Raw genomic sequence first — 25,755 nt, 5'->3', positions numbered from 1 at the left:
CACTTACAAAATATGTTTTTGTCTTCATCGTCATTGTATGTAGTATGACCTTTTTTTTGTTTTGCTTTTTTGCGAGGATGTTCATTACTTTAATCTCACCCCCTTATGGAATGAGGGGAAGGGGTGAGAATTGGACTCATGTCCTCAAGCTTTTGGAGCTCAAGCTCTACAACTGGGCTCCTTCTCCCCACCCCAATATGACCTTATTTTTGGGCTTGCCATATTCATCATACTTTAGCAAAAGAGGCCATTATTATAAGTGTAGGTGGTGTCACCACCTCCCCCTCTTATCACAATACTAGGCTCTAATCATGAGACAACTCTAGGGCACAAGAAGTGCCAACTTGTCTCCGACTTATTCGAAGCTTTGGGCTCCAAACAAGGATCAAAAAATTGCTCTAGCCCCATGTACTTTTTGAGTGGTGCTAAAGACACTTGCCCCACATGGTGAAAAGTATCCTCAACAATTTCAAGGGCTTAGGGAGGTGACTATACACTCACTTCAACCTAGAGCTGGTTCAAATTCTAGAAATTCCTTCTCAAATTAAATAGATGAAAAATCATCCTTGTAACCTCCTAGTTTTAGTTATCATTGGATGAAATTTTTGACGAGAATGGTTGTTCAAATGTGCCATTTCCTCTTGAAACCCAAGATCACAAGGTCTAAATAAAATAGTTTGTCGAAAGCTGAAATTTTGTGTCTACCTCCAAGGAGAATGGAGTCGATCTAATGAACACAAATTAATGAGAACCTTTCTTAATAATGCTAACAAGGGAGTTTGTTTAAGGGCCTACTCTTGGGATCCAAGAAGACGAACCTATCTCAATAATGCTAACAAGGGAGTCTGTTTAAGGGCCCACTCTTCAGATCCAAGACCACCGGAAGTCTTTTCTACATATAAGAGAACAATCTCCAAGTACACGTTAGAATACTTTTGATTTTGGCTTCTAATCTATTCACCAATACATTTATGTTTGTTGGATAAACTATGAAATGTCCTATTTATTTTTATTTGAAGGAGTATTGAAATTTGCATGCAAATACTTTCAAACTATGAAAATGAGTAGGATTTGAACCTTGTAACTCCCTTTTGGGAGGATCGGGCACTTATTCTTCCTTTATCCAAGAACACCACAGAAGGGCTTTTCCAAACCGCATGGACAAGCAATTGTTACTTTGAAAATTATTGGTTTTAGCTTTGAAGTATATTGTTCAAATCCTATTTTCATCTTTTAAATCAACTATACATTATATTTATGTTTGTCTAATAAACTACAAAGTAAATTTTTAGTTTTAGTTTGAAGTATATAGTTCAAATCCTATTCTCATGTTTTTAATCAACTATACATTATATTTATGTTTGTCTAATGAACTATGATTTCTAGTATAGAAATGAGTAGATTGGAACCTTATACCTCCCTTTTCAGAGGAAAGGGTGCTTCCTCTGTGGGACAAAACACCAGCATGTGTTCTGAAAGGGCAACATTTGAATACGAATGACTTACGTGGTAGAAGATTTACCCTTCTTCAAGAAGATCCGACTTTCCTATAAGAGACCTCCTACAAAAGACTTGGCAAATATGAACAATACAATTAGATATATCAAAACCAAGGACATCTTTCCACGTTGGGCAATTCTGCCAAGCAAAATCCATGGACACTAAAAGCTTGTATCAACAAGAAATGTTTAAAATTTAGTGATCTATATTGAGATGCTATAGCCTGCAACGTAACCAGGGAGTGAGAAATAGCTGGGCATTATAAGCTCACTGTAAAATCTAGAACAACTCATTTCATTACACCACCAAAGGAGTGAGTATGGAATTGAAACTCTTGATGATTAAAAGAGACTGCTGGATTATTACAAAAAGACCTCACTAGGTGATAGATGGGTAGAGGAGGAACCACTCGGGTTGTATTTTCTTTTTGAGACTAATTATGTTACTATAGATGCAGGGGTTTGAAGCGTGGACCTGTGCAGAGGTTTGAACCCTGGACCTGGATGTAGGCAGACCAGGCATATTACCAATGGGGCTAGAGCTTATTGCCCCAGCACCATCCGTCCTGAGTTCTACATCTTTCAAGGATGTGAATTGTCCATGTTGGTTGGCCTCGCCATTTGACTCTTAACACTATCCACACAGCCTTAGGTGTCGATGAAGTGTATGTCAAAGGTGGACTGATCTATTTGCCAGACATTGAGAGCAGCATATTCCTCAAGGCACTCCTTCAACTGAGCCTCAGTGTAAGCCTGCAATCACCATTAATTTAACTTTGCAGATAGACAAGACTGAGTCTATAGAAAAGAGGCACAGATGTCTGTGGATTACACTTCTGCTTCTACTGATATAGATATGAGGCACCTATTACCTTTCTTGAAATCCAGTTGAGCGCATGGGCGTAGCTGACATCCAAAGTATCAAGCCTTGCAGCCTCGTCCCGTATGATGGAGTAGATGTCAGAGATTGCATCCAATCCACTCCTCCGCCGCTCATCCGTATACAAGGAGAACTTGGACATTTGCATGAGCCTCAGGGCCTCATCCACATCACTCTGAGCCACCATAGTTGAGAACCTTAGCCGAGCAAGTGCCTGTGTTGCGATGACGAGGAGTCACCAAATCTCAGAATTGAGAAACCAAAACGACGAGGGGTACAAGGACTACCCCTGCACTGACACACAGGATATGGAATAACAAGACATTTGAGTTAAAAACAGAGCAATCCTTTGGATATGGGGACCAACCTCTGAGATGCGAAGGATGCTTAAGAGTGTTCTTGCTGTGGTGTAGGAGTGGGGTGCAGCACTCTGCGCCTCTTCCTGGCGTAAGGCTGCATACGCAGTTGCTACATATTCCGTTAGATCCCGAGGCACCCACGGAGTTACTTTCCTTGCTGCAGAGATGTATGCTCTGCAATTACCACCACATAAACATTCAAGAGAGCACAACGGCCCTAGAAACAGCTTTGAAGGAACGTACCTCATCACGGGAATGCTCTTAGGACAGCATTCTTGCAACTCACCTTAGAATTGATCCATCCAGCGGTGCAAAGCCTAGTGGCGGTGGCTCAGAGTTCTGATGCACGTGCAAGACATGCCTAGCCATCTCAAGGTCGCTGTCCATGTCAGCACGGTCCAAGATTAACCACATCAGATCAAACCGAGACAGCAGAGCTGAAGGAAGGTTTATGTTCTCCGCAGGAGTCCTTCGCATGTCGTACCTTCCCCTTCATTAGTAGTACAGCACAACAAGAAGATGCATGTCAAGTAACCATCACGTCTGCTCTCCTCTAAAAAGAAGAGGAAGCTGGCAATATGTAGACATGTTTGAATGGCTCACAAAAACTGAGTCACAGCACAAGAAGACTAGAAATACCATGCCGGATTCGCCGCAGCTAGTACTGCTGTTCTGGCGTTTAGAGAGGTGGTAATTCCGGCTTTGGCAATGCTCACAGTCTGCTGCTCCATCACTTCATGAATAGCAGTGCGATCTGACTCCTCCATCTTGTCAAACTCATCAATGGCGCAGATACCCATGTCAGCCAGCACCTGATTGCAAATCATCCAAGGTCAATACAAAGAAGGGATTCTTCACATCACCGACTCCACTATCTTTCAGTACTGTACACATCTCACCAGAGCCCCTCCTTCGAGCACCATTTCACCAGTTACAGAGTCCCTGTGGACAGCCGCCGTGAGACCAACCCCACTACTACCCCGGCCAGTGGTGTACACACCCCGCGGAGCCACATTCACCATATGTTTGAGCAGCTGACTCTTAGCCACTCCAGGGTCCCCCATCAGGCACACATGCAGGTCTCCTCTGATCTGATCAATAACACCAGAGACCATCTTAGAAACTATAAGTTCCCAAATAGCAGTATGAATTACGGAAAATACTTCCTCTAGGAGCCCTAATTACCTTCATTCCATCCAGCAGTTTCCGAGTTGGAGCACCAACAAGAAGAAGCAGTAGTGCTTTCTTCACATCCTCGTGGCCAAAAATCTCAGGTGCCAAAGATCTAGCAAGCTTGTTATAGGTGTCTCCATCTTCTATTAGTTTATCGATCGTTTCTTGCTCGTCTCCTCGAAGAACATACCTAACCAAAGGACAAATTTGGGATCCAAGCGAAGCTTTCAATCTAACTGCTACAGGTGGGAGACATGCCAAGAGACTAGCAATCTTTTTCACCAGAGATTTCAAAGCAGAAGAGTCAGCAGAGCTTACTCTTCATATCGTTTCTTGAAATGCGTGATGGACATAGCTTCAAGGTATGTATCGGCCACAAGGCCTGCTCGCATTGCCCGAAATCCAGTAAAAGGAGTAGGCAAAAAAATCCCCGAGATCTCAACCATATCACCAGGTCCAACCTGCAGTGCGGATAATAGTATTGCAGGGCTTCAAAACAAACAAGAGAAAGGACAGAACAAATAAAAAATGCATGCGCAGATTGGTACCTTGCGAGTAATATCCCCTTGAATGTTCACAGTCATGGATCTTGGAATGTGCCCCTTTGGCACATGCTCTGCTAGCTCTTGAATCTTTGCCTACAGGGGTGATGGCCACAAAGCTCTGTAAGCTCACAAGACATGAACACGCAGGCCTCAAAGCAGGCCATGGAGTAAGCAATAAACCAATACCTCTTGGAATTTAAGGAACTTTGAAGCCCGGAGTTGCAAAATGAGCTGCCCCTTGGTGTTGTTGGTCCTGCAGCGAGTGGAAGGACATTCCAGCAGGGGCATGAAAGACCTAGCAGTGACTTCCTGCCATACCATTTACACTCAGGCTTGACTGTCTGCAGATAGTCCAAACTACTAGAAATAGTGATCTTGTTGCACGCTTACCTGGTAAATCTCAAAACCACATTCTTCACAGGTGTACACAGCCACCTGCATCAGTGGCTTAACATCCGTGCAGCGGGTGATGATTCCACGGATCTTTACAATTTGCCCGATGTGACAAGCTCGTACCTCGCGCAACGCCTGTGCTTTCTCCTTGGCAAAGGCCTTTATATGAACCTCGCTGCATCAAAAAAACATCAGGACAAGTTTAGGTGATCTGAGCAGCCAGAGTGCCAGTGTATATGTTTTCTGAGCAAGAAATGCTCTTACAAGAAGCGCTTGATCTCAGGAGGCATCTTCTGTAGCGGGTCTGCGGTATCAGCATTGTCAGCAGTATCGTCCAAGCGCTGCCGCATTAGGATGTCGTAGTCATCATCTCGGGCAAAGGCCTCGCTAGGCTCTGGCAGGATCTCGTCAATGGTCTCTGCCAGGAGCCCAATGTAACGTCGAGCATTACTGCGTACTCGCTCTACCAGGCCCTCGTCTCCACCTAGGAACTGCACACGTACACCACCACACATGCTAAGGCCTTAGCCCAGAGAAAGAGAGGAAGGGAGAAGGAGGGAGGAGGGGCGGAGGGAAGGGGGGGGGGGGGGGGGGAACAGAGCACTCACACTTCTGAGGTCGTCAAGCTCGATGTCAATGGAGCGCAACCTCCGATTCGCCACTTGTTGCTGCATAATGCACAGAGGTCATGAGATCTATGGTACACAGAAGCTAAAATGGAGGCGATAGTATGAAGATAAGCTAACCAGCATGTCCATGTATTTGGCTTCGCCATTATCCGCAATGAAGTTTCTGAGGAAGTCTTTGCACAGTTCTACGAAAAAGCAAACGAAATGCCAGGTAACGACTCAAGCAGACCACAACCTCGTAGAACAGAACAGTGAAAACCAGAGATGGGCTGAGAGCGTCACCTTTGTCCGCTCTGAAGTCGGGCTTCGACATGGTCACTCTCGCGCGCGCGCGCTCTCTCTCTCTCTCTCTATCTATCTCTCTCTCTGCGCGCGCTTGGAAATGTGGCTTCGTCTTTGACCTGGGCACCTTTGGCGGGAAAGTTTGGCGGGAAAGTTTGGAGAGTATTCACACATAATATAATACAATTAACATAAGGTACGACCTTAGCTCAAAGAAAACTAAAGTTCAATACCTTAGGACTTACGCTCCCTCGCCTCATATTGCACCTTTGACCTCCTCGGATCCACTAGTCAACCTTCCTCACTCCTCTCCAACCCTCCCCCTTTCCCCTCATAGCCGCTTAAGGACTCGAGGTCCATCATGAGCTCTAAGGCTTACAAACGTAAGAAAATGAAAACTTATCGGCTTATTTGATTGACGCAAAATTATGCCTTGGATGGTGTTTAATTGATGAGAGCCCTTCCTTCACAAGAGGATTGCTTACTTTCTTGCTTAGCATGATGCTTTTATAGTTCCACTCCTTTTTTCTTGAGTTGCATTGGAATAAGCTCTTCAGATATTCAAAGCTTGGTGCTTTTGAGAAGCTTGGATTGCTTTCCTTTGATGAGGGTGATGATGGCATGTCTCTTAGTACTTGTGTTGATGATCTTAGTGGACTTGTCTACATCCCATGTGATATGTGGTATCACCTTTAACCATTGCCTAGAACACCACACACCCCAATCATCGGAGGATCCATCTGGCAAACCCCCAACTCTTAGCTTGAGCGCTAGAGTTTCCATATGCTTATGGCTCCTCAATCAAATACCTAGATCTATTGTGCTTTATCAACAACAATGACTTATTCTCTACACTACTCTCTCTCTCTCTCTCTCATAATAGAAGATATATTACCAAAAATTACTTTAGAAATGGCCACATGGCCGCCATGTGATGTACTGGCTTTCCCTCACTAATTACTCCAAACCACAATAGTAGTTCGGAGTACCCTCATCCAATATATAGCCATGTCATTCTCCACCAAAAGGAAGAGACTATACATATCCACGTGGAACCCGAAAATATTGACGGATTTTATGAAAAGACAATAAGCGGCCTCTACGTGGCAACAAAGCATCCATAATTCTCACTAGTCCCAATCGAGCTATTCTATTGAATTTTGGCCGCTCAACAAGTTTGTCAGGCTACTTTAGAAGTCGTGAAGTAGCCAACACCTCACCTACCACTAATCCATAGAATTCAACTACAACCGTTGATCTGAAGGCTTCCATTTAGTGTGTGCCAACACCTCCTTCCATGAGATCATAAAATGAGAAAGGAGAGGTGAAGCCGCCACTCAAACCTATTGGAACCATTCACTACATCCCACCATGTACCATCAATCATGGTATTACCATGCACAAGTGCAACCTCCTCTACAAGCGCCTTAGCCATTACGACCCATGGCTCTTGAGATACACACATATCTTGCATAAAGGCCATCTCCTAGCGACCATATGTAATTTGACATCTAATAATGCTGCCCTCCACTCCTCTTCGGAGTAGTAACATGTTTCCAAGAAATCCACTTCCGCCCTGTCTTATTTCCGGCTCTTTTCCATAGCATTAATCTAATTGGATGTTGTATCTAATGCAAAGCTTTGCCCATTCATGGCAATAAAGGTAAGGAAAAAGATATCATGCTAATCATAATGGATTGTGCCACTTTGAGCTGAGCATGCAGAGGTGAACCACCCTGAGATTTCCAATACACAAACTTATCATTTATCCTTGCAGAAATCCATGCCAACAAAGCCTGTGAATCAACATCAACTCCAATCAAATAACGCAAGTGGCGTGTGATGCATCCTCTTTGTATGAAATGTCCATTCCATCCCAAACCAAGCAAATCGCTCTCGGTACAACTGATCAGAGTAGATTTCTTCATATTAATGTATAACCATGAAGCAAGACCAAAAGTATCCAAAATAGCCATAGCCTTCTGAACATTATCTCTTTGATCCTTAAGGAACATGAAAGAATTATATGCCAATGCATGCTCCACCATCTGCTCTCTGCTTGGAAGAGTACGCCCTACAACTTCATCGTCTCCACCACTAGCTTATCCAGTCGAGATAAAATTGGATGTGTAACAATTGTAAACAAGAGAGGGCTAAGTGGGCATCCCTGCCTGACCGATATCGTCAAATGAATGGGCTCAATCACCCCACCATTAATCATAAGCCTAGCCATTGCACGTTAGCTAATAGTATAAATCAAAGAAGACATGCGAGGGCCAAATCCCATAGCGTGCATAAGTTGTGAAAGTAAAGACCAACTAACGTGATCATAAGCCTTTTCAATATCCAGTCGCGAATCATAACCGCCTCGAAGCCCTTGCATAATCAATTCCAATTTGTACATTCAGTATATTATGCAAAATATTCCAACCTTTAATAAATCAATATTGCCTTGGATGAATCAAAGTAGGAAGAAATCGTTGCACAACCTGTTTGGGCCAAGACCCTTGCAAATATCTTATACATGGCCCCCATCAATGTGATTGGTCTCCATTGACGTAGATTAACTGGGGATGGAACTTTAGGCAGTAAACATACAAGCCTAATCTTCCAACTCTCATAGGCATGATACCGCTATTCCACACCTCCCAAAAATTAGAAGCGAGAGGGACCTTCAACTCATCAACATACTTCATGAAAAGCTCATTGGGGAGCCCATCCCGTCATGGACTTTTCCGTTTAGGCAAATGCTTCAACACATCTTCCACCTCATCCGCATAAATATCTGCAAAAACATCTGATACCCGATGACAAATGAGATTTCACTACAATCATGACCCCTAATTGGTGTAGTTGGGTGCCCACTATAAAACACATGAAATTCCTTGTAGTCGTACACTTGTCCAGCCATGGAATGTTATTTATGCTCCACAGCACAAAACATATCCCATCAACCTTGAAACACAGTACGCCACATGTGATAATTCTTGGATGGTGAACACACACCTTTTATATTCTAAATAGCAATCTTCATAATCCATCAAAATAGAAAGCCAATCAATGAGAGGTACCAGCATCGGCCTCTCTTTCCTTAAAATATTGCACAGGATCCTCAATGCCTTCTCTCTCCATCTGTTCCCATGCTCTTCACAGCAAAACATCCACCCGTTCCTTCTCACCTAAAGTACGGGCATCACTAGGCAATGTATCCTATCTCCACTTGACATCTGGATACTTCTTGTCCTAGGCTGAGACCATAGCCCCTTTTTTTATCAAATAGAAGAGGAAAATTTGCCTGGTTTTCTTTCATAACACGAGGTCTCAAATTATACCAAGAGTGTGATACCCTGCCTTCGTTATCTTTCTCTTGAGTCCATCTTGTGGCACTAGAACGAAATGATGAAGAGGCACCATGACCAGCACCCACATTTTGATTACCACTAGAAGTAGATGTCTGGCAAGCGCCTCTCTTCAACCACAAGCCAATGTCTATCTTCAGTGTTTGCCAAAACTTGTTTACCTTTATCTGCCAAAACTTGTTTACCTTTATCTTCCAAAACTTGTTTACCTTTATCTACCACTTGCTCACTTTGTTTTGCTACTTGTTTGCCCTTCTCTATATTAAAACCAGATGGCAAAACAGGAGCTAATGTATCCTTATGAGTCGGACCCTGGGACACATTCGGTTGTGCTTGAGCATTCAACTCCTCTGGACACTCTGAAATGAAGTGACCCATCTCCCCACAACGGAAGCAATGGCCTGCAACAACAGAGTCCATAAGATAGTCTACTAAGTCTAACTCGAGAAAAATTTCCTGCTCGTCGACACCTTGACCATCTAAAGATACAAGGATACGATTAATAGGTAAGACCTAGTTCTATCTCGCAAACGGAGCGTGGTCTTCTAAATGACTCTTAAAATCGAATCACCCATAGAGTGATTGATCTTAATTTAGGCAACCTCGATTCTTGATTCCTAGAGACAATGCTTTTTTCCCCATCTATGCAAGGCACGGGCCGCTAACCTAATCCTCTAGAGTAGGGTTACCCAAGGACCTATTTATCTAGCGTAGAGTTTTCAATTAATTTGTTGGAAAGCTACCAACTAATCGGGTCCACCCATCCATAGGATGGCGCCCTCGAGGCATCCACCCACACACCTAATCATTTTTGTTATCTAATTAGGTCCTACCACACTATGAAACATATAAAAACACGTTCTTTAATTAAAAACGTTCCACAATGTTCCTTAAAACAACCTTTTGAGAACAATATTTACATCAAACAATTCCTACAGCAAAATGTTCACAAAAGAGACCCTAAAATCGGGTCAATAACCAAATCCAGGCTTCCATATCCATGTCCATAGACATATCCAAAGAAATACCAATCCACTAATGCTCTAGAGTTCGATCTTCCAGCCTAAACTAGCTGGGCATACCTCACGGACCATACTCCATTGTCGTTTGTTGAGACCAGTCCGGCAAGGGCCAAAGCCAGCCTTTCACCCCCTTAGGTCCTGCCACTTGTACCAAACCCTCTAGTTTCTCAGAGGGGATGTCTACTTATGAGGTGGGCTAATTCACTGCACTAGCCTGGGCCCACAAAACTAGGCAACATCATAATCACATGTCCACCCTTGCAGGGTGGAAATCCAATTCCCAATGGCATAGGAGGGGATTACCCTCGGCCGACTCCTGGGCATGCTACTACCAATTATGCAAGCCTAGAGCAGAGTTAGCAAAGTAGGGGAGAAGATGTACCTGTAGATTAGCAATGAAACTAGCAAACATATCCATAGCAATGAAACCAACAAACATATCCATAGAAATCAAGAAAAAATATTTTCTTTTCAATAATTCATTATACTATTTCTATAGTAATTTTTATCTTAATTAAACTTTAACTAGTAAATCAATCAAATAGATCACTACTGACAATTAATAGAGAAGCCAAGGCCATACCTCAACCGCCAAGAATGATATATAATTGAAAAACTAAAAATATATACCTTATAGAAATTATGCAAAAATCTATCGTTTATCGTTATCTTTGCTCGTTAAGAAGAGCTTCAAACTTGAAATATGAGAACGGAGAGTCTTCTGATACCTTCTCGTAGAATTGGATTTTTTTGACCATCCCTGAGCCTAATCTCCTCTTACTTGTACTCTGGCTCTTCTCTCTTTCGCAAGACTATGGCAAAGTAACCTTCTCTCGTAGGACTACAGCATACTATTCTTGTAGTAGTATCTTCCTCTAAAAGACCATAGCAAACTAGCCTTCTCTTCCAAGATATTAGATTAGAATGAAGGGATATATACATCTCAAGGTCTAGAATCACCTTGAGGCTACTTGCCACCTTCTTACAGTTTCCCTGTATAGAGACCCTGACAGAACCAGCAAATTGTTTCGGCCATAACTCTCTGATAAAAACTCAAAATATGGTCATATAACCAATCAAAAAAATCGAAAGGAATTTGGTCTATAAACCATCTTAAGTAGAATAGGCAAAAACGTCTGTATATAGCAGCAAACGTGCCATCTTTAGAAACGCGTTGCTTTTTCATATTTTAGTGTGCATGGTCTCTATGTAAAAGTACTCTAAATATGGCCTCCTATCACCTAAATTCAAAATTCTATTTTTGGAGATATTTATCTCTTAATAGATATATTCCTGTCTTCTTAATTTTTTTTCAGATTTTTGGAGCTAATAATTTTACTCTATCACTTTCTTAATGTTTCTAGCCTTATGGTCTCTCTCTAAGTGCACTCTCTTTCTTCTTGAAATCTATATTAAAAGAGAATTGTTACATGGCTTGGGAGGGATCTTACATTCTCCTCCACCTAAAAGATTCGAGATTTCCTCATCTCATGAGCTAGGGTAATCTCTAAGTAAATCTCCTCTCTCTCTCCCAAAGTGGTGTCTCCACTAGGTAGAAATCTTCTTTTATCTAAACATTGTTCCTAATAGACTTGTTGAATTTGGCTACCTTTAACCCATCTTCTATTTACTTATAGAAACACTTGTTGAATTTGGCTATTTTTAACCCATCATATCTATAATCTATATCAAAATTTCTAACTTAATCTCTCATTTATACGCTTATCATAGTCTCTATAATACTTCCTAACACAATTCCTATGTAATCTTTAGCATACTCCCTAACATATTCTTAATTAAACTTTGATTAAAGAATCAGTGATCTCTAGCTTAATCGCAACTTAGGTAACCACTTCCTACTTTGGATATTCTAGGCTTCATATTGGCCTCATTCTCACCTCTTGGATTGATATAGGCCCATCCCATTGGGTTTCCCCTTTCCATGATTTGGGAAGAGAAGAGTCCTTGGTTAGTTAGGGAAATCTTTTCTCATGTGGCCATGTTGTTTACACCTGAAGCATTTTTTCTCATGGAAAAGCTCGTTGCGTTGTCTTTATTCTTCATATATAGTTGAGGGAGAGTTTTTCTTTCTAATCTTATTATCTAAAAGATTGGTCTTTCTTCTAATCTGGCCAGGGATGATCTCGATAGGAAAGGGAAATTTTTCCCTGGCCAGGGATGATCTCGATAGGAAAGGGAAATTTTCTTTCTAATCTTGTTATCTAAAAGATTGGTCTTTCTTCTAATCTGGCCAGGGATGATCTCGATAGGAAAGGGAAATTTTTCCCTTGATGACCTTGTTGTTGGCATCTAAGACATCTTCTTTCTTGAAAAGTCTGGATGCGATGTTTACAAGTCAGAGATCTGCTCTCTAACCCTGTTATCCCTATTTCTTGACCTTGATTTTTCTCTAGCTCACGATTCCTCTTAGCCAAGGGTGGGCTTGACGTTCCTCTTGAATTAGGAGACATCTTCCTAATTAATATGGAAGGACTCATGTCCTTCTGGACACTTTCCATATGAAAAACTTTATTGTAGTCTCTGGCCATAATTAAGGCTTATGAAATGGAGGATGGTTTTGCATTCTTGACTAGGTTAGTGAAAGGCGGATTAAGCTTTCGAATGAATCAATGGAGAAGAGTTACCTCATCTATCTATGGAGCAAATCGGAGAAGTTTAACAAAAGTTTGGTGGTATTCTTCTAGGGTCTTCCCTTCTTGGGTTAGCTCCAAAAATTCATTCATTTTATCCTCCTGAAATCCTGGAGGACAAAACCTTTCACAAAGGTGTACTTTCATGGCATCCCATGACAATTGATTATGGTTCACGAGTGGTTGGATTGACAATAGTTCTTCCAACTAACTCGGGCATTTCTCACGATTTTTAAACAAGAAAGGGCGAACTTGCTTCTTTCATTATGTCCAGCTACATCGAAATACTTGTCCATGGACTCTATCCAAGCCTCTACTTCTTCTTCCAAATTCTTTCCTTCACCTTTGAGTGGTTCCGATTGGGCTTCGTGAAGGACTTATTTAATACCATTATCTAAGCTTTCTTGGCGAGACACTTTCTCTTGCTTGAAAAATATCCAAGAAGTCTCTCATACTCAAACTCTCTTTCTTAAGAAAAGGTCTTTACTTAGTTGGTCTATATAAATTTCATGATATTTCCTATATGATTTAATAAGTACAACACTTAACATGGTTAACTGCTGGGATACTCTCTATCCAACTGATAAGTCTATTCATTTAAATCGACGACTCCATAAAATATGACCTCATATATTATAGGAAGAGTAGTACTCTCCTTAGATTTCTCTAATATGCTGAAGCAATAATTATTCGTTTATCGTTAATAATAGTTGACTAAATTTACTTATATCCTTGGTCATGTACATGTTAATCTAGAATTTCCATCACAATAAAATCATGAAAGGGTAAACTTTCAAGTCTCCCTTTGGTAATACTCGAGATTTTTGTTCAACTATTTATTTATTTATTTTTGGTCATTGACCCACCTTCCTTTCAAGAAACAACCTTCTTAGAACTTTGACCCTCCTATTCTTATCGAATAATAAAGATTCAAAAATAAAATCATACAAACTTCAAAAAAGACTAAGTGTCATCAAGAAAACAATTCAAAATTTAATCTTCCCTTACCATCTACCATAAAACTATCATCCGTGAAAAGTTCAAAACTATCAAATATATAGCACCACATCTGAAGGCACTCAAGATTAAACGCCTGGGAGCTTCATTTTCTGGGAATTACACATCCAGAGTTAGACCCACGTTTGTTCGAGATGGGGTTAGTAGGATCTGGACGACTGTCCTAGTGTAAAGCATCTAGTGATGGCATTCACATGTCAACTATTCAAACCTATGTTATTACCTTATATAGGTCTCTCCTTAATGGAGTTATAATCTTAATAATTTACAATATACAAATTAATGAGATATATCCTAAAAATTTATCTAAACAAAGTTTCGGTCTATCCTTCTAGTCATTCAGTCAAACTAATTTCTTAATTAGATCACCCTATGTTTTTCCTCAAGGCCATCCTCAACCCCCAAGAATGATGTATAAGTGAAAAACTAAAAATATATACCTTATAGAAATTATGCAGAAATCTATCGTTTATTGTTATCTTTGCTTATTAGCAAGAGCTTCAGAATTTGAAATATGAGAACGGAGAGTCTTCTAATACCTTCTTGTAGAATTGGAATCCCAAGCTTAATCTCATCTTACTCGTACTATGGCTCTTCTCTCTTTCGCAAGACTATGGCAAAGTAACCTCTTGCAAGACTACGACATACTATTCTTCCTTAAAACTATGGAGTAGTAGTCTCTTCCCCTGAAAGACCATAGCAAACTAGCCTTCTCTTCCAAGATATTAGATAAGAATGAAGGGATATATACATCTCAAGGTCTAGAATCACCTTGAGGCTGCTTGCCGCCTCAAGGGATATATACATCTCAAGGTCTAGAATCACCTTAAGGCTGCTTGTCGCCTTCTTACAGTTTCCCTGCATAGAGACCCTGAAAGAACCAACAAATTGTTTCGGCCATAACTCTCAGATAAAAACTCAAAATATGGTCACATAACCAATCAAAAAAATCGAAAGGCATTTGTTCTATAAGCTAACTTAGGTAGAATAGACAAAAATGTCTGTATATAGCCGCAGACACGCCATCTTTAGAAACATGTTACCTTTTCATATTTTAGTATGCATGGCCTCTAAATATGTAAAAGTACTCTAAATATGACCTCCTATCACCTAAATTCAAAATTCTATTTCTAGAGATATTTATCTCTTAATAAATCTATTATTGTCTTCTTATTTCTTTTCAAATTTTTGGGGAGAGCTAATAATTTTACTCTATCACTTTCTTAATGTTTCTAGCCTTATAGTCTCTCTCTAAGTGCACTCTCTTTCTTCTTGAAATCTATATTAAAAGAGAATTGTTACATGGCTTGGGAGGGATCTTGCAGTTCTGGTTGAAGAACTTTTTTAAACTAATCATTTTCGGGTTGATCCTCAATAAGTGGATCAGGACCCACATATTTCTTGAGGAGGCTAACATGAAAACCATTATGTATGTGTCAGTGCACATGCAAAGCAAGCCTAAAAGCCACCTCATTAATTCATTCCAACACTTGGAATGGCCCATAGTACCTAGGAAACAACTTTGGATACTTCCCTTCTTTGCCAGGTTACTTCCGAAGGCGTGTCTTCTCAAACTTGAGAAGCACCCAATCACCTTCTTTGAAATCCACATTTCTAAAATTTATATCTGGAACTTTCTTATGTTTTTCTTGAGTCCTTTATATGGTTGTCCATACTTGCTATATCCAGATCTTTAACATACTCATTGGCAGCAAAGATTTCATCCTTCATATGCAAAGGATAGGTGGAAGCACTACTTTGTCATCATAAACAATCTCAAAAGGTTCTTTCCCATGGGAAGTGTGCACCGTATTGTTATAATAAGCAAAGTCCATAAGAGGCAAGTACTTATCCCAATCTGATTTCCTCTTAGCCACATAACATTTGAGAAAATCAAGTAGAGCCAAATTTTCATGCTGCCCATCCGTCTAAGGATGATAAGCTGATAAAAATTTCAACTTTGTGCCCATATTATCAAATAAAGCCCGCCAAAGTAAACTTGTGGTTCTCCGATCTTGATTGCCCACAATAGTCTTGGGCATACCATGATGCTTGAAAATCTAGGTTAAGAATATTATTGCCATGTGCTCAGGCTTAATATTCTTTCACACAGAATGAAATGAGCCTGCTTGCTAAACTTGTCAATGATAGTCCATATGGCATCATTTCTCTGATGCGTTTTAGGCAAATCCATGGCTAATCCGGAATTGGCAACGGTTGAAGCAAACCATGTGCCTTATGTCTGTCAAACTTCACTTTCTAGCATACCACACATTCATGAACGTAACATCTATGTTTTTGTGAATGTTTGTCTAGAAAAAGTACCTCTCCAAAGCCTGTGTAGTGGCAAGAATTCCTCTATGGCTTGCATACGACAATGCATGGCATTCATCCATTGCCTTAACCTATAAATCCTTATGCACACATAAACAGTTTTGCATCATTAAATAACCATCCCGTATGCAGTAGTTTGAAGCTAAAATGCCCTGCTATAAATCAACCCATATAAGCTAAAATGCCCTGCTATAAATCAACCCATATAAGCTAAAAAATCATCATTAGTATCATACGAATTCCGCATGTGGAAAAGATCCAAATGATAGGCAATAGTGATAGCATGCACCTAGAAAGAGCATCTACCACTACATTCTTCTTACCAACTGTATGTAAAATTTGAAAATGAAACATAGAGAAAAAATTTGCCCATCTCATATGCTTGTCTGATAACAGTACCGCAAACTCTGATGATCCGTTTTGACAACAAATTCAGCCTTAAGAAGATAATCCTTTTATATAGTAAGGGCATGAATCATTGCCAATAACTCTTTCTCATAAACCTACAAGTGTAACTCTACATGTTGAAGACACCTGCTTTCAAAAGCTATGCAGCTATGGCATGACCCTCTTGATTTAGAACAACTCCAATGCTATCTCCACATGTATCACAACAATCAACCAAAAAGGGTTTATGCAAATACAAAATGATCGATACTGGCCCCAATACGATACAAGCTTTCAACTTATAAAGCTTCCTTTTCTTCATCATCCCACTTAAATAGAGCTTTTGTCTTAGTGATATCATGTAGAGGTGAGGCAATCTCAGAAAAATGTCTTTGCTAAACCTCTTGTAATATGCACATAACCCAAGAAAGCTTCTGACTTCATGAGTAGACGTCAACTATGGCCAATCCTGGATAGCCTATATCTTGTTTGGATCCATGCGTACCCCATCCTTGGATATGATATCTTGTTTGGATCCATGCGTACCCCATCCTTGGATATGATATGACCAAGATAATGAATTGCAAATAAGAAGAATTCACTCTTCTTACCATTTATGTAGAGTTTATGCTACCTTAGCTCTTCAAAAACTATCACCAAATGTTCTCTGTGCTCTTCCTCATTCTTATTAAGAAGACAATGATGTCATCAAAGAATGTGCCAGTAAATTTCTTATGTTTCTTGAATATGTGGTCGATCATTCGAGGGAGCATTGCTAAGGCCAAAGGCACTACTAAAAACTCATTGAGCCCAAAAGCGGTTCAAAAAGCCGTTTTATGGACATCATGACGTGCCACTCTAATCTAGTGATAGCCACTTTGAAGATCAATGTGGCTAAAATAAGCAGATCCTCCCAGTTTATCCAAAATATCATCAATGCATGGAATAGGAAACCTATTGTCAATGGTGATCTTATTCAAGGCACGTTAATCCACACACATGCGATATGAACCATCCTTCTTATGTACCAATAAAATTGGTGATTGAACATTAGGGAGAAGAGCTAGGGTGTACTAGCTCTTTCTGAAGCAACAAGTTGTTAACTTTTGTCATAATCTCCTCTTGTTGTTGAGACTGGCACTTACCCTATAAGGTGGCCTATTAGGAGCAGACTACCCAAAATTAGATCAATGTGATGATCTTCGGGTCTCTCTAGTGTGGTAATTCACCAGGCAAAGAATCACGAAAACAATAGCTAAAACTAGGTAAGAACTTTAACCTTTCTTGCGTTAGATGATCCACATTCACATTAGCCTGAGCATGTTCAAATTCATCTTTGACAAAAACCAAGCAAGAAAAAGTAGACTTTTTTCATTACTTTACAAATTTGTACATGACTAACAATAGGTATGGTGCTTCTTGGAGTACTAGCATCTATGACCACTTCCCTATCTCTATGCAAAAAGGTGATTTTCTTGTTCTCCTTCGGCTCCATACGAGCATGCCAGGGCATTCCCAACAATACATCACATCCTGTGAGTAAAGTGACTAAGAAGCTCTCATGATCTCAATAGCCTTGGATATGAATGTGAAGTTTCGCAATGATAGGAGTTCCATTAACCCCTTTACCAACAAAAGCAGCATCTAGATTCATTTGCATACCATAATTTGATACATCCATCTCCTCAGAGATAAAGTTATTTGTAGATGTATCATCAAAAAAGAAAGAGAGCAAGATGATCCTTCAATCACCCCTAAGCCTTGCATTTGGTTTTGCTCTCAGTAGATTGTCCAATATTACCTTGCACATTGGGGATCACATTCACATTAGGCTTCTCTGCATTGTTGTTGCCATATATATAGGCAGTGATGTGTGTGAACACAGGCAGTGATGTGTGTGAACACACTTAGGACCGTCGGGGCACTTTTTCCCTCCTTAGGAGGTTTTTTCCCCGGTTAGTATATACGCCCATCATTCTAGGGCACTTTTTCCCTCCTTAGGAGGTTTTTTCCCTCGGTTAGTATATACGCCCATCATTCTAGGGCTAACTTATCTTTGTACATTGACACAATCTAATTCACTGTGTGTTGTGTGCATTCTTGCTTCTTCTTCTCCAAGCTTTGTGTGCTTTCTTGCAACCCTAATTCCAACAATTGGTATCAGAGCAGGCATCGGCTCCCAGGGCTACGCCGCTAGCACCCTCCGACTCACGTTCTCCAATTGAGGTGAGCTTTCACGAGCGCTTGCAGGTCCCTATACTCTGCAGATAAGTCTGTAGGGCTTTGCGTTCTCAGAAATTGTATCTAAGGTCGTTTCGGGCTCCGTTTTTACATTACAAGTTTTATACAGGTGAGCTTTCACGAGCACTTGCAGGTCTCTATACTCTACAAATAAGTCTGTAGGGCTTTGCGTTCTCAGAAATTGCATCTGAGGTAGTTTCGGGCTCCGTTTTTGCATTACAAGTTTGGTACAGGTGTTTTCGTCATTTTGTGCAGAAATTTTGACAGTGCAGTTTTCTCTGCAAAACAGGCATATGTATTCTATTGTGGATGTGCTACATAGCACGAGTTGTTTTTTGTTTAGTCTTTGCTTCATTACAGGTAGCTTTTGCATCAGTTTCAGTCAATTGCCATGGCTAAGAACAGCAAAGATGTATTTCGCATGTTGTCCTGCTGATGACAAATTGGATGGAGACAGCAACTACCCACTTTGGGCATACATGATGCAGCATGTTTTGGTTGCAAAAGGAGTGTGGAACATTGTGTAGAGTATGGATGTACGTCCAGGTTCTGTGGATGTAGGATCTGTTGTGAGGATGTTGCAGGTTCTAGCAGCTCTACTGTTGCTGCTGTTTTACCCACTGCTGAACAAGCTCGTTGGGATGGTAAAGATGCGCAGGCTCATGCCTTGATTGCACTTTCTGTTAAACGTAACATCACTCCACATATTCATTCAGCTAAAACAGCAAAACAGGCTTGGGATATTCTAGCTGGTTTGTATGTAGGTATAACGAGGCAAAAATCTCTTACCTGCGTAAAGAGCTAGAATCGAAGATTATGCAGGAAGATGATGACATGAATGTTTTTTTGCTGAGATTAAAGATCTCAAGGAACAGTTGATTTCTGCAGGTGAGATTATTCCTGATCATTCTCTTGTGCAGACTGTTCTTGATGCTTTACCTGAGTCATATCAGACTTTTGCTTCCACGTGGAGACTTGTTTTACTGAGGACAGACCTGATGTTGTCAAGTATGATACTTTAGTCAACAAGCTCTTGCAAGAAGCGCAGTCCAGGCAAAATAGGGCTAGGCAACGTGCATCAGGCATTTGTTGCTGCCCACCAGAGAAGAAGTGGTAAGGCAACCCCTTCCACTGTTTCTTCTCCTATTAGTAGGTCTGCAACTTCTTCTCCTTCCACAGGTAGCAACAATAGGTCTGAGAAGGCTCTTCATAAAGGCAATAAAAAAATCATGTGCAACTATTGTAAGGCAACTGATCATGTCATTAAGAATTGCCCTAAGCTAAAGGCTAAAGAGGCAAAGAAGAAAGAGTCAAATGCAGCCACAATAGCGGATGCTTCTACAAATGCAGATTCTGCAAATGTTGTGCAGGATATAGAATGGGCATTTAGCATGTATTGCCAGTATGACCCATCTGTACATGATGCATGTTTGGCAGTTTTTGTTGACTCTGATGTATGGTATTTTGACAGTGGTGCTACTACAAAGCACATTACCTCGCATCGTGATATGTTCACTTGTCTTGAGACTGTCTCTAATGGGAATATTGTCACATGTGCCAATAATGCTTCTTACCTAGTGAAGGGCGTTGGTAAAATTATGCTTACTGCTGCAAATGACAGCGCTTTCACACTTTCAGATGCTTTGTATGTGCCAGGGATAAAGAAGAATCTATTGTCGGTCTCTGCGCTTACTAGACTTGGACTTGTAGTAAAATTTGTGGATGACAGATGTACTGTTCATGATTTGACTTCTGGTGATACGATTATTGTATCTGGCACCTTGTTTCGTGGGTTGTATAGGCTCAATTCTTATGACAAGTGTGTGGAAGATTCAGCAAATGCAATTTCTGATGAAAAGGCAGTTTCAGATGCAAAACTATGGCATGCTCGTTTTGGTCATCTGAACTTTGCTAGTTTGCTGCGTTTGTCGAAATTTGATATGGTTGCTTCATTGCCCCCTCTTGAGACACCATTAAAACATGTTTGTGAAGGCTGTATTTTGCGCAAAATGTAGCGTTCTGTGTTTCCAAAGGATGGTTCTGTGCTGCGGGCCACTCGTCGTCGCAAATTGCAACTTGTACATATAGTGATGTATGTGGGCCTATGCAAACTCTGTCATTTGGTAAACACTTGTACTTCGTGACTTTCATTGATGATTTCTCAAGGCATGCATGGGTATATCCACTATGAAGGCAAAGTCCGAAGTGTTTTTGTGCTTCAAACAATTTTTGCTTAGGCTGAAAATGTATTCAATTGTACTGTGGGCACCCTCCGTTCTGATCGAGGGGGGGGAGTACATGTCTAAAGAGTTTGATGCATTTCTGGCTAGTCGTGGGATAAAACACCAATGTACAGTGCCATATACCCTCAGCAAAATGGTGTTGCTGAGAGGAAAAACAGGTCACTTATGGAGATGGCACGATGTATGGTCAAGAGCCAAGATTTGCCACATTTGTTTTGGCTTGAGGCTGTCATGTGTGCTGCATATGTACTCAACAGGTGTCCCACTAAGGCCTTGCAGCCTGTTACTCCATACGAAGCTTGGCATGGCAGGAAGCTTGAGGCTGTCATGTGTGCTGCATATGTACTCAATAGGTGTCCCACTAAGGCCTTGCAGCCTGTTACTCCATACGAAGCTTGGCATGGTAGGAAGCCTTCTATTGGTCACTTGCGTGTCTTTGGTTGCTTCGCCTTTGCTTTAGTGCTTGTGCAACAACGTAAAAAATTGGATGATAAGGCTGTCAAATGCATTTTTGTTAGTTACAGTGCTGAGAGCAAGGGTTACAGATTGTATCATCCGCAGTCAAAGCATATCTTGATTAGTCGAGATGTTGTTTTTGTGAAAGATGCTGTGCAGCCTTTGTTATCATGTACCAAAGAGATAGGTGTAAGCTCACGGGATGTATTTGATATGTTGTTGCCTCTGTTTACAGGTGGGAATTCAAATGTAAGTCCTAATGAGGCAAATATTCAACCTATGCAGATTTCAAACAACATCATAGATCAGCCTATTTTTGATGCAGATTTACAGGATGTAATTTATGAGGATAGGGCTGAAAAATGAGCAGGCTAGAGGTATGCCTAAATGGCCGGTGCAAACCTTGCGTGATAGTAAAATTGATGCACCTATGTCTAGTCGTACTCGTTCAGGTTTTCAACATGCCTCTTATGCATCAGATTGTTATGCTTTGGTTGTGTCTAGTATGTGTGAAGAGGAAGAACCTCTTTCATTTGATGAGGTACAAAAATCAAAAAATTGGTTAGCTGCAATGCAAAGTGAATATGATGCTATAATGAAGAATGGTACATGGTCTTTGTGTGATTTGCCTATTAGTAAAAAGGTCATCGGATGTAAGTGGCTTTTTAAGTTGAAACGAAAGCCAGATGGCAGTGTTGATCGCTATAAGGCTAGACTTGTTGCAAAGGGTTATGCTCAAGAAAAGGGCATTGATTTTGATGAGACCTTTGCTCCCACTTGTCGTATGACTACCATTCGTAGCATTTGTGCATTGGCAGCTCATAATGGTTGGAATGTACATCAGTTGGACATAAAGACTGTGTTCTTGAATGGAGATTTGCATGAGGAGGTGTATGTATCGTAACCTCGTGGTTTTGTTCAAAGAGGGCAGGAAAACAAAGTGTGCAGGTTGAAAAAGGCTTTGTATGGTTTAAAGCAAGCTCCACGAGCTTGGTATGAAAAGATACATGCATATTTGACTGCACATGGTTTTCAGAATAGTCCAACAGAAAGCACTTTGTATGTTAAACGTGTGGATGATGTACATCTAATCATTGCTCTCTATGTCGATGACATGCTGCTCACAGGACCAAATGAGAGTCATATTGCTGATTTTAAGGTTGGTTTGAATGCCTCTTTTGAGATATCAGATTTGGGGCATTTGCATCATTATTTGGGGATACAATTTAAGCAGTGTGATGGAGGTATTACTTTGTGTCAGCAGACAAAGTATATTGAGACATTGTTGCGGAGATTTGGCCTTGAAGACTGCAAGCCTATTACTACTCCAATGGAGACAGGTTTGAAGTTGAGTCTTCGTGATACTGGAGATCACTTTGATGTCACACTCTATCAGACAGCTATTGGTTGCCTCATTTATGTATGCATTACGAGGCCGGACATTCAGTTTGCAGTCTCACAAGTGAGCAGGTTTATGCATAGCCCAGGGTCTCAGCATTGGAAGGCAGTTAAATGCATCTTTCGCTACTTGAGTGGCACCATACATCTTGGGCTGTTTTATCCCAAGGGGGGATCGTTGCCGCCAGATTTACATGCTTTTTTGGATTCAGATTGGGCTGGTTGTTATGACACAAGAGTGTCCACAAGTGGTTTTTGTTTCATGCTCGGTAGCTCATGCATATCTTAGTTGAGCAAGAAGCAACCTACTGTGGCCACTTCTAGTTGTGAAGCTAAGTACAGGGTAGCTTTCACAGCTATGGTTGAGTGTGTGTGGCTCAAACGGCTTATGGCTGACTTGGGTGTTGGACAGGAGTCTGCCACCTCTATCTACACTAACAGTCAAAGCGCATTGGCAGTTGCAAGAAACCCAATTTTTCATGCTCGCACAAAGCACATTGAGGTGCATTATCACTATGTCAGGGAGAGACTCTCAGCAGGAGAGATCAGCTTGGCATATGGGCCAACACAGGACAACCTCGCCGATCTTTTCACAAAGGCGCTTCCTTGTGAGAAGTTTGAAGCTTTCCGCAAAGCTTTGGGCTTGCTCCCCTTTGTGGACTGATCTACTTCGGGCATGGCACTTCCCTATACATGAGTGCCAACTCTTGTTCACACCATCACTCCCAGGGGGAATTTGTTGCCATATATATAGGCAGTGATGTGTGTGAACACACTTAGGACCGCCGGGGCACTTTTTCCCTCCTTAGGAGGTTTTTTCCCCCGGCTTGTATATACGCCCATCATTCTAGGGCTAACTTATCTTTGTACATTGACACAATCTAATACACTATGTGTTGTATGCATTCTTGCTTTTTCTTCTCCAAGCTTTGTGTGCTTTCCTGCAACCCTAATTCCAACAATTGTCCCGTGCATTCTTGGGATTTTTTGGACACTTAGGATACAAGTGTTCCTTACTACCATATTTAAAACATTTCCCATCTTGTATGTAATCAAGTCTCTACTGTTTGGATAGCCCATGATCAAAGAATTTACTACCTGGCTTCTTAAGTGAGCCTTCCTTTGTATCTAAGAGACCTTTCTGGTCACTTTTATGGGGATGTCCCCCCCCTTTTTATGCTCTTAACCAGCCCTCTTTCTGCCCTTGTATGAATTTGAAAATGACCTGTTTTTGGGCAAAACATGCAACCATTCCACCACAAATAGCCGAATGAATGAGTTTCTAAAGTGTTTGATTCGGATACACCTCAAGGCTGTCTTATATGACAAACTGTAACCCTACCTCGAACTTCCTTTTCTTCTCTTTGTCATTAAGAGACATGAAAGGAGTTACTTTCAGTAGCACCTTCCAAAATTTTGCCACATGAGTTTACACAGACACACCCTCTTCTTTCTTAAGCCAATCCCATTCCTTCTTCACATTCTTAGCAAAGTTTGGCGACAAAAATTGTGCATAAATCTGCCTCTTAAAATCAGCCCCATGAAAGACCTACAATGCCATCCAACAATTTGGCCAATCACTGGCCGTGTCCTTCAAGTGCATGCCCACATGTCTCAACTTAGACTTCTATGTGAAGTCTCCATCACAAAAGGCTATCTCAAATTTCTTGAGACAAGTATCCATCTTTCCATGGAAATTTTCAAACTTAACATCCTTATCTCCCGATTTGAATTCTCGGGCACTTGACCTGTTAAGAGAATCAAATCTATCTTTCTTATTCCTAGAATGAGAAGAGCCTTCATGCTTGGAGTATCCTCGTTTTCGAGAAGCATAATGAGAATGAGAGGTAGCATCCTCAGACTCCCTAAAGTTTACATTAGTGGCATGATGAGAAACGTTCTTCTTCACCTCTCCCTTGTCCTACAGATAAGACATAGTCAATTCCTTGGGGTCCTGGTACCCCAACTGGGCAACGATGGCCTCAAAAACCTTGCCATATGTAGTGCTCTTTTTCTTAGACTACAAGAGCCTCTATACATCAAGATCTTCCTATATGGCCCGCAGTGCTGCAGTCTCATCACGATAATGCCTAACCTAGCATCTTAGAGTCTCTAACTCAAACAATACATCGGTAGAGGTGGTGTGTTATGTACATTCCTATGCACCTCATCCTGCATCTGCATGTCGGGTGTATTCATCACATACTCACCATCACTCACATGCTTAGTTAGGATTGCAAACCACAAATATTTGCCAACACAATAATTTATATGCCCGGAATGCTCTATCTACTACCCTCAATGATAAGATTTACCACACGCTAGAGAACCGAGGCTCTGATACCACTGTCACAATTCGAAAACGTGTGCATAGAAAAAACTTTACCCATACATATGTCATGGAAAAATACATAGGCATCTGACAACACTTGAACATGCTTTAAAACCACTAAAAAGAGAGATAAAAGCTTGCACTAGTAGGGGCTGAAGTTGGGCCAGCCCCCCTTGAGGTAACTTTATTACCAACAAAGTGTTCCTGTACAAGAAGAGTAAGCACTATGTCATTTGGCACCAGATACATCTAGAATATGATTAAAACAAGTAAAACAAATGCTTGAGTCTTCGGTCCCACTCTTCCAAGAGTCATTCGGGCACAACCATACTCTAGTATATGATCACACCCTCTAGTAGTAGAGCTATCTCGAATAACCCCAGCCATGAAAACCTTAGCTATGGGCACCCGAAAGTTCCACCCTTAGAGCCACAAGCCTCACATAGGTATAAACACAGTTTGCCTTCGATTTTGTCATGAAGAACCCTGCTGAAATGGACTATATAGCCATAGCACTAAAAAAACCAAGCCCTATGTCTGTGTCCAGCAGTTGAC

At 41.0% G+C, this 25,755-nt stretch overlaps 1 protein-coding gene across 1 annotated transcript; it reads right to left on the bottom strand.

Annotated features, from left to right (window-relative positions):
- Nucleotides 1–1,601: 1,601 nt before the first annotated feature.
- On the bottom strand, nucleotides 1,602–5,864 carry PRL (Minichromosome maintenance (MCM2/3/5) family protein). The gene is made up of 15 exons (XM_086818116.1): nucleotides 5,761–5,864; nucleotides 5,596–5,663; nucleotides 5,458–5,517; nucleotides 5,114–5,340; nucleotides 4,847–5,024; nucleotides 4,643–4,765; nucleotides 4,460–4,549; nucleotides 4,230–4,372; nucleotides 3,924–4,101; nucleotides 3,638–3,829; nucleotides 3,378–3,550; nucleotides 3,025–3,228; nucleotides 2,747–2,912; nucleotides 2,372–2,593; nucleotides 1,602–2,252 (listed from the first exon to the last, which is right to left on the bottom strand). The coding sequence occupies exons 1-15, from the start codon at nucleotides 5,789–5,791 to the stop codon at nucleotides 2,148–2,150; spliced, it is 2,160 nt and encodes a 719-aa protein (XP_086674242.1). The 5' UTR covers nucleotides 5,792–5,864; the 3' UTR covers nucleotides 1,602–2,147.
- Between the last annotated feature and the right edge of the window lie 19,891 nt (nucleotides 5,865–25,755).

Source organism: Cibotium barometz, chromosome 24 (genome assembly GCF_041138505.1).
Source record: "Cibotium barometz isolate CiBa-2024 chromosome 24, ASM4113850v1, whole genome shotgun sequence".
Lineage (NCBI taxonomy): Eukaryota > Viridiplantae > Streptophyta > Polypodiopsida > Cyatheales > Cibotiaceae > Cibotium > Cibotium barometz.
Note: the sequence above shows the minus strand (reverse complement) of the source record. Positions and strands in the feature narration are given on the sequence as shown.

Bases quoted from the DNA above. Each gene is read 5' to 3' on its own strand.
- PRL (XM_086818116.1), bottom strand. From the start codon at position 5,791: ATGTCGAAGCCCGACTTCAGAGCGGACAAAG. The intron at 3,551-3,637 runs GTGAGATGTGTA...ATTTGCAATCAG, and splicing joins TGCTCGAAGGAGGGGCTCTG to GTGCTGGCTGACATGGGTAT. The intron at 2,913-3,024 runs GTGAGTTGCAAG...TGGTAATTGCAG, and splicing joins CTGGATGGATCAATTCTAAG to AGCATACATCTCTGCAGCAA.